Raw genomic sequence first — 12,443 nt, forward strand, 5'->3', positions numbered from 1 at the left:
GACAGTCGCTGTTGCAAGGAGCAGAAGACCTACTCTTCTGACACGAGCTTCGTGTCAAACTTCTTAGCCTGGGCTCCTGATGTTTCTAAGGGGAGATGATTTAGAGATGCACACACTTAATATAAGAAAAGTTTTAGTTCTACTAGCGACGTGCATAGTTCGAATCAACTCTCTTCTGAGATGTATCTTTTTCGTGAAACACTAAACATGATCAAGATACTACGGAGAAGTCGTATTTCCCAGTTCACTAGCACAAAATACTGACTGCAAACCTCTTAAAACATATAAAGTTCCTAGCTATAACTTAGAAAATGTTTCAGTACACAGCATCTCAACCCAGAAACACATCTGTGTAAGACAACTGAAAGAAGAACATCCTGCATATCTACTACAGTCAAATATTCCCCTATACCTCCCCTTATGAAAACAGTCTTTTAACAAATTAGTATGTTTTAAATTAATAAGACATTCTTACCTGTGTATCCTGCCCACCAGCCCCAGGAAGCCACCATAGCTAAAAGCCATTTAAATAACACTCCTTCGATATACCAGAAGCTTTTGCTGTCCAATATTCGGAGAGGCTGCAGTACAATTAAGTACAAGACGTAGGACGGAATAGCAACCAGGTTATTGGCGACCATAAAAGCGAACCTGAGGAGTGCTTTCAGGCAGGTGTAGCCCAACTTCTGGGCCTGCTCTAGAGTCACGGCCATGCTCTTCACAGCGGAGGGCGCGGGACCGTCCTGCGGAGAGAGGGAGAGCAAGGTGGCACAGGGAGCGCTCCCTGAGTGGGGACAGCAAAAACACGGCGGCACAGGGAGCGCTCCCTGAGTGGGGACAGCAAAAACACGGCGGCACAGGGAGCGCTCCCTGAGTGGGGACAGCAAAAACACGGCGGCACAGGGAGCACTCCCTGAGTGGGGACAGCAAAAACACGGCGGCACAGGGAGCGCTCCCTGAGTGGGGACAGTAACACCCCGGTGGCACAGGGAGCGCTCCCTGAGTGGGGACAGTAACACCCCGGTGGCACAGGGAGCGCTCCCTGAGTGGGGACAGTAACACCCCGGTGGCACAGGGAGCGCTCCCTGAGTGGGGACAGCAAAAACACGGCGGCACAGGGAGCGGTGTCCGAGGGGGCGAGGCGCGGGTGTCCCCGGCCCGGCCCCGGCCCGCTCCCGCGCCGGCCGTGGGTCCCCGGGCAGGCAGCGACCCCCGCCCCGGGGCAGGCACGAAGGCTCCGGCGCGACCTCCGGCCGGCGCCGCCTCCGTGCCCGGGCTGCGGGGGAGCCCAGCCCGCACTCCCGGCCCGGGGCACTCACGCGTGCTCCCGGCCGCCCTCCGGCTCCCCCTCCCCGGAAAGGCGGCGGGCGCTCCGGCGGCTGCCGGCGGCCTCTCTCCCGGCCCGGCGCGGCTGACAGGAGCCCGGGCCCGCGGGGCGGGGAGGCGGCGGCCCGGCCCCGGGACTCACCTCCGGCGGGGCGGCGGAGCGGCGGCGGAAGCGGCGGGGCTGGGGGAGCTGGGCCCGGCGGCGGCGGCGGTCTGGGCTGGCGGCGGCGGCTGGCGGCGGCTCATGGACCCGGCGGGGGCTGGCCCGGCCGCGGCAGCGCTGCTCGCCCTGCGGCTCCCTGCGGAGGGAGAGGGGGGCGGGCGGCGTGAGCGCGGGGGAGGCGGGAGCGCCGGGCCGGGCGGGCGGGCAGGCGCAGACCGCGGGTTCACCTCGGTTCTCCCGCGCCCGCGGCCGGGCCTGGCACGCTTCGCTTTGCTTCGCTTTGCGTTCCCTTCCCCTCCCCTCGCTTACCCTTCCCCTCCCTGCCGGCTCGGCGCTCCGCGGGCGGGACCGCGCCGAGCCCCGGCCCCGCAAGGGCAGGCGGTGCCGCGGGCGGGAGGAGGACCCTGCACCTGCCGGGGGCGGGGGTTCGTACCTCGGCACCGCCGCCGCCTCCGAGCTCCCGCCGCGGGTTCATGCCGGGCGCTGGGGCCGCGCTCCCCGCCCCCGCCGCGTCCGCCCTGACCGCCCGGCAGCGGGGCTGGCGCTGCAGCGAGCGCCGCCCCCGCCGGGCAGCGCACAGCCCTTGCACCCTCCCGCTCTCACCGACACACACACACCCAGACAGACAGACAGACAGACACCGTGACGGGTGCCGCAGCGCATCCCGGGCTAGCCCGCGCACACCCGCGCTCCGCGGAGGGGGCACAGGCAGGGGCTGCCCTCAGCGCCCGTCCCGGTGCCGGGCTGGGCGACACGGGGACGAACCGGGGAATGGCCTGAATCTGTGTCAAGGGAGGTTTTAGGTGGATCTCAGGAAAAGGTTCTTCACCCAGAGGGTGTTTGGGCACTGGAACGAGCTCCCCAGGGCAGTGGTCACAGCACCAAGCCTGGCAGAGCTCAAGGAGAGTTTGGACCACACTGCCAGGCAGGCACACGGTGTGACTCCTGGGGGTGTCCTGGGCAGGACACGGGGCTGGATGGGATAACCAGTGCTGTCCATCCCGTATAACTGTGGTTCTATGAGCAGGGAGCAGTATGGCTCGGCCCCACCACTCCCCCTCACCCTTGGGTTTTGGTTAAAGTTGGGCAGTCAGGGAAGGCAGAAGAGGATGCTCCACAGGTTCCCTCAGCACTGCCAGAAAGACCCTTTGGGCCCAGACAGCAACAGTGCATTTTGTCTTGTCCTTGTAGTCTATGTCCCTGGTGTGTGCTTTTTATAGCTCAGCTTCTCCAGTCTTCTGCCTTCTCTCTCATCCCTGCCCAGCAGCCACAAACATCATCCACCTCCAAACCAACTCCGTGATGGTCTCCAGCCTACAGAGACACCTGATGCCCGCACAGAAGCAGCTGAGGGCAGAGACCCGACAGCCCCATCCAGAGAGCCTGCACCTTTACAAAACCACTCCAGGGTGAGGATGTTTTGCCTTCTGTGTAACTGCATCTTCCCTTGTGGTGATACAGGACTGTTGCCTCTTGTCTGTTCACTGTGCCTGTCAGACACAGGTCTGCTCCTGCCCTCTCTGTAACCCCTGAAGGGGCCATGGAAGAGCGCTGCCAGACTTCCATCAGCTCTCTCTGGCCTGACCAGGCTGCTCCCTCTGCTTACTTGAGCTGTTAAAACACTTGCACTGAGCAGAATGGCTTTGCAAATGATTTTAACTCTGCTTGCGTTGCTAAGGAAGAGCAGCAGCTGAAACCACCTTAACAAGGAGATGTGCTAGAAGGTCTTTTGTGCTGAAAAAAGAAAAAAAAAAGTTCAAATTGTAATATGGGGACTGAAAAACATATCGGTTTCCCATACGAACCATGCCATGTGTAAAGTTAGTCGACTGTTTCCTAGACAATGAGGCTTCAGGGATGACTGTACCATCAACAAAATTAAATCCCAACCTCTATTCCAGGAAGCAAACAAAGTTGTTATTGCAGTTAAATTTAATTTGAGAACTTAAAAATGCAAACAACCAAATAATACCATCATATTCTACTTGAGCAAAACAAAACACTAAACTTCTGACCTTTTTGACAAAAAGGACACATCTTGCATAAGTGTTTCCAAGTCTGGGCGTTTTTCTGCCTGTGTTATTTTTATTCCTAGGTTAAACCTGACAGTTGTGCTCAGTAATCATTATGCAGTCAGCTTGAGCTCTTCTGAAGTGCTACCAGCATCAGTAGAACTCGAGTTTTATGTTGGTTTGGGGTTTTTTTCTCATATATCTCATACAAACAACTCTGGGCATACACTTGAGGTTATTCTCAGCAAAATTTTGCTCCAAAATTCTCAGGTAGGAAAAGGACAATTTTTAGGCCGTTATTAAGAATACATTTTAGTTTTTTACATCAAACAGCAAAATGAAGCTTAGTTTATGTATCATTCCAAGATTTAGAATATTTATTATAATAAATTTTTAGAAAATTTAAAGTCTCTTAATTTTATTCCCACTGCACAGTTTGGAACACTATTCTGAAGCCTGGTGCATCCAATGAGGTACTGCAGAAATGATGTTAGACAAGTAATGAATTAGGCAATTTATCCTGCAGAAAGGAATTGCACATGGGGAAGCAGCTGTACAAAGCATTCATTCTTTGTCAGTGACTGCCTTGGAGCTTAGGAAGCTGTGGTTTAGCATTCTGCTGAATGAGCTCCTAGCAAAGACCCACCCCTATTCCTCATTTCCTGGCCTTCCCATGGACAGCCCAGTGCTAGGAAGTGTGCACAATGAAATAACCCCACTGCTCTGGAGAAGCCAGCTGTGCCACCCAGTCTGAGCCTCTGAAGAATCCTTTCTGGTACCAAGTTACATGTGTGCCATTACTGCAAACAAAAAGAAGGAGACAACTAAAAGCAGCAAATTTTTATTAGGTCAATAACTCTGAAGCCCAGAAGTATCACAAGTGATTTTTGGTTTCGATTTTAAGAAAATAAATTCCATTTTCTGGAAGCCATTCCTCAATCTCTGAGCTTTCATTATATATAGTTTGTCTTTTTACTACTATAAATGCAAAAAAAAAAAAAGGCTAAGTATTAATACAAGCAGCTCTCACTTTATGGCCTTTTAAATAATTTCTCTAAAGTTTACATGTTTTTTGACTGAATACCCCCCCATAACTTCCTCTTTTCAGCCTCACAGAAATACTGACAGGGATGTCACTACTGATCATTGTAAAAATACTTTTAAATGTGCTTATTAACTGGTAGCTACGGATATGAACATTGGTAAAATTAGGTCATTAACCAATGTCAGTGATTGCTGGAGCAGATAAATAAATATTGGAGTTGTCTCCCACTTACCTTCATAAAACCCACAGGCCACAAACACAGGGGAAGGATGGGCTTGTTCCTGCCCATGAGAAGGGAGCACATGTTAGAGGGGTGAAGGGGACACAGTAATAAACAAACATCTGTTGTATTTGGCTGCTTTAACAATTGTCCAGAGGAGCACCCAGCTTACTGCACAGGCTGGACCTGAGCTCTGGCTCTGATTCCAGCCAGGTGTCAGCCCAAACTCCTCAGAGGCCTTTTGAAGAAGGTAACGCGTCCCCTGGCTGGCTGCACTGTCAGAAGTGACTGAGCTGCTGTCATTGTCACACTGTGCCCTTCAGTGGCACATCTTTGCAGCCCAGCCTGGCTGCAGGGTTAGGGGGGACAACAAAAGGAGGAGAAATGGCAGCACAGCCATCCAGGCAGTCCTCGAGGCACAGCCATAATGGAATCCAGGCTGGGAGCTGCCAATGCCAGCCAGCTGAAGGATTGCTTTCTGGAGTTAGGAAACAGCAAGTTTTGGAATGCTTGTGAACCTCACTCTGGGTCAAAGATTGGCAAAACAGAAGCTGCTCATTTGTCACGACCAGATTCAGTCAGCTCTCCCTGCTTGCTCTCCTTGCAGCAAACTGAAATCTTTTCCATGCAGATGCCATGTGGTTGGAGCAGAAAGGGTTAGGAGGATGCACTCATGTGCTGACAACAGTAAAAACAAAATGGCATTTTACAAATCATAATCTCTGTCATACAGAGAGCAAGGACAAGAAACTAAATTTTCTGAGAAATCTCAGAAATTCTACAGAGCAGAAAACAACTACTGCTTCCAGCCTCTCAGAAAAAAAAACAACTGGCTACTTGGGGAATTATCTAAAATTTTATTTTAAAAAGAGAGCATGATAGAAAACATGGAAGAAGACTAAACTGCCATGAGGAACTACAGAGATGGGAACATGCAGAGCATGGGCTGCTGAAAGATGCATAATATGAAATGGGGAATATACTCAGGGGAACATAAATACAGAAAGCATCTCAAGTGAATTAAGTAGTTAGCATTAGATTTGGAAAAGTCATAGTTTGAAGAAGCATCAAGAACATATGTTTTCTATAATCTGCAATGAAAAAGGGGGAAAAAAGATAAACCCACACCAAAACACAAAAGGGAGGAAGTTTTAGGATATGGAAAAAAATAAATTACATTTAACCTTCAATTCTGAGCTGCTTTGCAGTGTCAAATACCCCAGTGTGAGGGATTTTTGCATTACTGTCTTTAGAACATTTAACATTTTCATTACAACAGTTAAACCTTCCAAAATACTCTGTAACAGTAGTTTCTACTGCAACCTCTGTAAGAAAGACAAAATTCCTTCCATTCTCCAAGTAGATTCTCAGATTTAAAGGGCAGTATCAGTTACTCCATCTCCACCAGCTGCACCTCAGGAGGAACCGTGCTTGTCCGAGTCCCTTGAACTTCAGTGGCAAGCTGATCCCATGTTCTTTCCTGCAGTCATCCAATATCAGCCATGCTTTTTACAAGATCTATTTTCAGTAATCTTTCAGACACACAAGTTCCTTTGAAGGCTCACCTTCATTTATCACACACAAAACATAAAACCCAGGCCACTTGCCTTTTGTCAGGAAGTAAATGTTATCAGCCTATTTGACCTTTTAGTCAAAGATGCTTTTGTTTGCACTTTAATTCTTATAATAATTTAAGGACACTTCAGGGTAACATGAAGCAGCAGTTAAAAAGGAAGTAAATTGTGGCATTGACTTTAACACTTGTCACATTCCTGAATTTATGTAAAAAGGCTTTAACTGAACCTCAGCCCCCTGACAAGTTTCCTTCCCTTGCTCGCACCTCCAGATCCTTCACCAAGACGAGCCAGCTGCAGCCTTGCCAGGTCCCCTGGCTCTAGCAAACAGAGTTGTCATTTTTGCTCATTTTCTCTAATATTTAAACCTTTGGATGAAAGGCTAAGTTTTTTCACGTTAAAAAAACTATAGACCTCAGAGGAAACATCACAAGCATTACCAAAACTTTCAGGCTCCAGATAAATGCACACTTTTCTTCTCCCTTCTACTAGCTTCAGCTGACATCAGATCTTAGACAGTGCTCATTTAACAAGACTGCAGGATGCCCAGTTAAGGTCTCGAGTTGTTTTAGGGCCATTTTTTTATCACTAGTGCAAGACAGACTAAACTAAATATATTTTTTCCTGAGTAAATAAAAGGTTGAAGCATTGAAATAGCAGCATTTGACCTGAAATGGGTTTTGGATGTTGTTTGTTTGGCTGTTTGGTTTTTTTAACCAGGAATCATTAAATATGATGCAAGTTGGAATGTTACATAGCTCTTTAAGTTAATATTTCATTCCAAAATTTTTGTAAGCCTAAATGAGACCAAGTAAACATTTTATAACCAGGCATTATTGCATTTGTAATTTTGCCCAAGGGAATTTTATACAGTTAGACACAGACAGAAGAAGAAACTCTGGCTCCAGTGAGGCAATTCCAGTGCAATGCTTGAAGTTCTGTCCAACACAAAGTAAAAAATAAAGTTTGACACACAGCTTCTGGGGTGTTCTCAGAGCAAACCAAGCCAAGGAGGCCATGCAACATGGAAGACAAAGCTACACAAAATCAGGATACTAAAATACCAGTGTGCAAAAGTACTGGGGAAGAGAGAAGACTGCTCATGTCTAATGCTGGGGCTGGCTGTGGTCCCATCACTCCATCTACTGAGTCCTGCGTCAAACGGGTCTTTATATAGTGAGATTGTCAAGAACGTGTACTGCATCCTCCCTGCTCTGCATTTCAGATGGAGCTCATCTGGTGGGTTGCTGCTGCTCAATTTAATTGGCCAGCATAGTTGGGCTTTCTCTAAGGGAAGGCATTTTTGTCCCATTTAATACCTAATTTTTATTTATCATGTGCTTTCCAATTGTTTGCTGAGTCCGAGGCAGTGTCAAAATAGATTTACTGGGTATGGACACATAAAAAGTGATAGTTCATAAACTTTTTCAGGTGTGGATTATGTTCTAATATTTAGAAGTACTCTGTTATTTAGGATTTGTCAAGGGTTTGTTTTTAACTGGTTTTGGATGCATTTATTTCCTTTGTGTGTGATAACCAGCATCTGTATTACTTCCACCACAGAGAATCTAAAGTCACTCTAAGGATAAGCTGCTGAGGGGGACAAAGCCAGATGATGCTTCAGTGAAGGCTATCTTGATCTCCCAAAAGAATCTGGGTACATTAATATCTGAATGTACTTATTCTTTCTGCAGCATAACAGGAGCAAATCAAGGAATTTTGGAGCTGTTAAGAACAGTGCAGTCATCTTCTTCATGACCTTCACCATTTGTAAGACAGCAAAACCCAGAATATATCCCATTTTCCAATATCCAACTTGCCAGCTAGTCAAGACTAGCAGAAGATGAGGCAGATGTAGCCATTGCTCCCTTTCTTCTACCAGCTCTATGCAAATTTCATAATTTTCCTCTTAGGCAGAGCTTGTTAACCTTCACACAATGCCACTCTTGGATTTTCCATTTCAATCTGTTTTACGTAAGATGTACACATCATATTTATAATTTTTTGGGTTACTCTTGGTCCACCATATGATTAATATAAGGCCTCTTATTGCAGCTACATGTTCTGTAACTCATATGCAGATCTGGTAAGGTTACTCAATGTATTTCACAGTTGGCCAAATCAATATAATCTTAAAAACCAGAGAGGTTGTTCCTGCTATTACAATGCCTTTTCATACTGTAATACAATCTCCATACCAGCCCCTGTCATTGTGAGCTGAATAATTCAGGTGTTTTGAGGTGTCTGATTTCACATTAAAGCAAAACTGAAGACTTTGACAGAGGCCTCTTATTAAAGGTGGGTAACAGATACAGCACAATGCAGCCAGGTGGCCAGTGAGCAGCACTCCCTTTGCTGCTCTATGGAGTGTTTTTAACCTTGCTCCCTGTGTGTCAGTCACTGGGCAGCTTTGACAGCAAAACTGGGTCCCCAACTCAGTTCCATGGGTGTTTTCTTCACCCCATTGACACTGCTGTCATCAAGGTAAGCTTGAGCCAAGGGTTTGCTTTTGATTTTTGTGGCATCTTGTGTTGGTTTGTTGGCATTTTTGAAAGAAAGGAGCTCTAGAGTTACTCCAACTAATTAATCTTTAACCTCTTTGTTTGCTTGGTTATGAAATCTTTTGTCCATAACATTGATTTAATTCAATCCCATCTACAGAATCTTACTACTCCAGGCAATGATAACATGCTGATTATAGATAAGCTTGCACTTTGCAAGATTTTTTTGTAAGCCCATTAAGTTTGCATAAGGAAGCCTGCTACGAACACAGAGATGAAGCCAACCTGTTTTAGGCAGATGGGACTCCTAACATTTTCTAGTTATCACACTGTTTTGTGATTAGCCATTTTTAAAAATATATATATAGAAAAAAACAGGAATTTGACAGCCCTGAATTAATCTCTAATATTTCTCTCCATCTGTACTGACAAACTAAGCACGATGCTGTATGGTCCTGATCATAAAGTTCATATGTTGCATAAAGATCAGATGAAGCTCTTATTGTCACTCAAGTTCACTTCAAGTCAGCATTTACCAGACTGACCTTCTTGGGTTTTGGTAAACTCTTAATACCAAGTCAGTGTTTGTAGATCAAACCATAAATACAAGAGAACTAAATAAATACCTATCACTGTTATTAAATGTGATTATCACACTTCAATCCCTAGTGAACAGCTTGTTACAAAATAAAAGAGTTATTCACACTACTTTATCCTTATTATGTTTGTTGAATTCTATATCGGTACAATCTAAAATTGATATTGATGTTTCAGGAAAGTGGTGATTTTTGAGTTGAAAAAGAAAGTAGAGAGTCCAATGTAACAACAACAGCTACCTTTGTGGGGGAGTCTGTTTGTCCATGTGCTGAATTCCAGTGATTTCAAACAGCAATGGCCAAAGTGCAAAGATTCATCCTATCTGAGCTGACTGAAGACCTGGGGACAAACTAATAGGTCTGATCCAAGGTCCACTGTACATTTCCAGGAAGCCAGTATTGTAAAATAAATACCATCACTGAAATCTGATGAGGACAGAGATCTATTGAAATACTCCTCATCTTCCCTCCCCCAGTTTAGCACAGCATGCAACCTCCTTGTCTTATGATGCCATATGCAGCTTTGCAACTGTTTGCTGAGCTTCCTCAAGACTATGTTTAACTTGGTTACCCAAAGAAGGTCATGAACACATCCATGGTGCAAGCTGCTTAGACAGTTTTTGCAGAAGCTCAAGGAAATCCAAAAGGAGAAGTCACACCATGATTTGCATTCAAGCTGCCCACATCCTCTGCAGCCTCACTACCTGCCTGAAAAACACAGTTGCACTCTCTCTGCTGAATGCAGAATACTGATGTCCAGTGTTAACAGCAATTAAGCATTTCTTTGGGAAAACTTCAGTTAAAGATACTCTTGGCACTGGTTAATGAGTAATCATTAATTAAGGTAGACAACACTGTCAGTTAAGCATTAAAAGGTATCCTGTTTTGGTTTTTTGTTTGTTTGTTGTTTTATTTTTTCCCTACAGGGAAAGATCATAGAATCACAGAATGGCTTTGGTTGGAAGGGACCTTAAAGACCATTTAGTCCAACCCTCCTGCTCTGTGCAGAGACCTCTCCCACTAGACCAGGCTGCTCAGAGCCCCATCCAACCTGGCCTTGAACACTTCCAGGGATGGGGCATCCACAGCTTCTCTGGGCAACCTGTGCCAGTGCCTCACAACCCTCACAGTAAAAAATTCCCTCCTAATATCCCATCTAAACCTACTTTCTTTAGTTTGAATCCTTTCCCTCTTGTCCTGTCACTACATGCCCTTGTAAAAAGTCCCTCTCCATCTTTCTCACAGGCTCCCTTCAGGTACTGCAAGGCCACAATTAGGTCCTAACTGAAGCCTTCTTTTGTCCATGGATGCAGGAGAAGGTTGAATTCCAGAAAACCCTTATACATCTTAGCTGTAGTTTCATATTAAGTTTATCATCCTAAGCCAGGGGCAGGCCCAATGTGCTCAGCAGGAGAGGAAGGGAGGAGGCACCACGCCCTGTCCTATGACTGGCATCAACAATAAAGCCATTCCTGTCCTCCCTACAGCCAATCCAAACCACTTCATCCTGATTTACAGCAGCCAACAGCACAGACTTGGGCAACAGTCATCAGTCAAAGAGGAGCTTTTATCTAGATGATAGAAATGCTGTTATGTGTTTTTTACCACAGACATCCAAGACCAGTTCCCTTAAGTCTGTGCCACTAACATGTTTGTAAGGCACAATTACTTCCTATTTTCATGCCACACAGTCATGTGCTGCCCAGAAGCTCCATAGGTTGGCATGTGCAGTAAGAGCTGGAAATTGTTCTTCCTGAAATACCACAATTGTTTATCATTAGTACTATTGATGCATTTCAACTTAATAAAATGTTGTAAAACCCATTACACCATTGTTAACTGTGGCTAAGAAAAGCAATCCTAATGGCATGGATGAATCCACAAGGGATTACACAGTTTGATTTGTTCAGCCTAAATCAACAAAAAGGAACAAAGAAACTAAAGTAAGGTTTCAAAATCATACAGTTTCCTAATGATAGCTATAACTGTAATACTATTTTTGTAATACTATGTATTTCGAAAAAAAAATATTGAGGAAAGTAAAAGCATAACAGAAACTCCCTTTGTCAAACAGAAGTGATGCAAGTGGAAGATAAAAACCCTTTCAACTATCTGCTCAACTCTTACCCCTTTTTCTCCATATGGAAATATCAGTAGTCCCAGTTCCACTGAGCTTCACACCCCCTTGACAAACCAATGTGGCCCAGGCTGAGGCTGACCAGTGTTTTGTGCCTCATCTCACACTGTCTCAAATGCAAGTTTCTCTAAGGTCCCAGCTGTCACCTCCCTGCTCTACAGCCCCAAGGTTTCCACTGGAAGCTGGAGGCTCTGTGCAGGACACTCACCATGCTGTTCAGGTGGGGATCCATCCCCAGCTTTGGGGGTTGAAAAATGGCATTAAATGCAGTTGTGAGATTGATAAACAAAGTCTCATTATTGGTAGAACTCAGATCCTTCCACTTGCTTCCACTTAAAATTGTCAAGACTGAGACATCAGTGGAAGCCACTACAAGTTTTGGAAGGCGGGAGGAAGGAGAATGAAGAACAGGCTGATGTGTTGAGGCTCTGAAAAATTATCAAACAAGATGTGCCTTGTGGTAGTGCTGAATGATACATCACAGCAAATTCAGTATCATAGAACCATAACTGCTTATCACACTCAGCTCTGAGAATGGTGCACTGAGTTAATTGAGGTCAAGAATTAATTGCATGTCTTTCAGATAACACTTCTAAATGGCAGCATCTGTCTAAAGAGAAGCCATTAATTCAAACCTTTTAGGCCAAGCATTTCCAGAGAAGCAGAAAGTCTCAGTCAGAGCAAGATTGTGAAAAAGTAAGTAAAATGTTATCTTGTCATAAAACGTGTCTTGATTGGCAAACTGTAAGTATGGATCAAAGCAGTGGTATGCTGGAGAAAGAGCTCAATACAGCAGAGTGTAGGCTTGAGTATTTAACCTACTCTTTCATGTTCTCTTCTCTGTACTTGTGTATTCCAAGGAATTTGCC

At 45.8% G+C, this 12,443-nt stretch overlaps 1 protein-coding gene across 1 annotated transcript in view; it reads right to left on the reverse strand.

The window, feature by feature from the left end:
• LPGAT1 (lysophosphatidylglycerol acyltransferase 1) overlaps window positions 1-1,599 on the reverse strand; it is a 61,066-nt gene extending 59,467 nt beyond the window's left edge. The window contains exons 1-2 of the mRNA XM_054630487.2: window positions 1,469-1,599; window positions 476-743 (exon numbers count right to left, since the gene is read on the reverse strand). Coding sequence (XP_054486462.1) covers window positions 476-713 — 238 coding nt within the window. The 5' untranslated portion in view covers window positions 714-743; window positions 1,469-1,599. The remainder of the gene's footprint in view (window positions 1-475; window positions 744-1,468) is intronic.
• Window positions 1,600-12,443: the final 10,844 nt, after the last annotated feature.

This window comes from Agelaius phoeniceus, chromosome 3 (genome assembly GCF_051311805.1).
Source record: "Agelaius phoeniceus isolate bAgePho1 chromosome 3, bAgePho1.hap1, whole genome shotgun sequence".
Lineage (NCBI taxonomy): Eukaryota > Metazoa > Chordata > Aves > Passeriformes > Icteridae > Agelaius > Agelaius phoeniceus.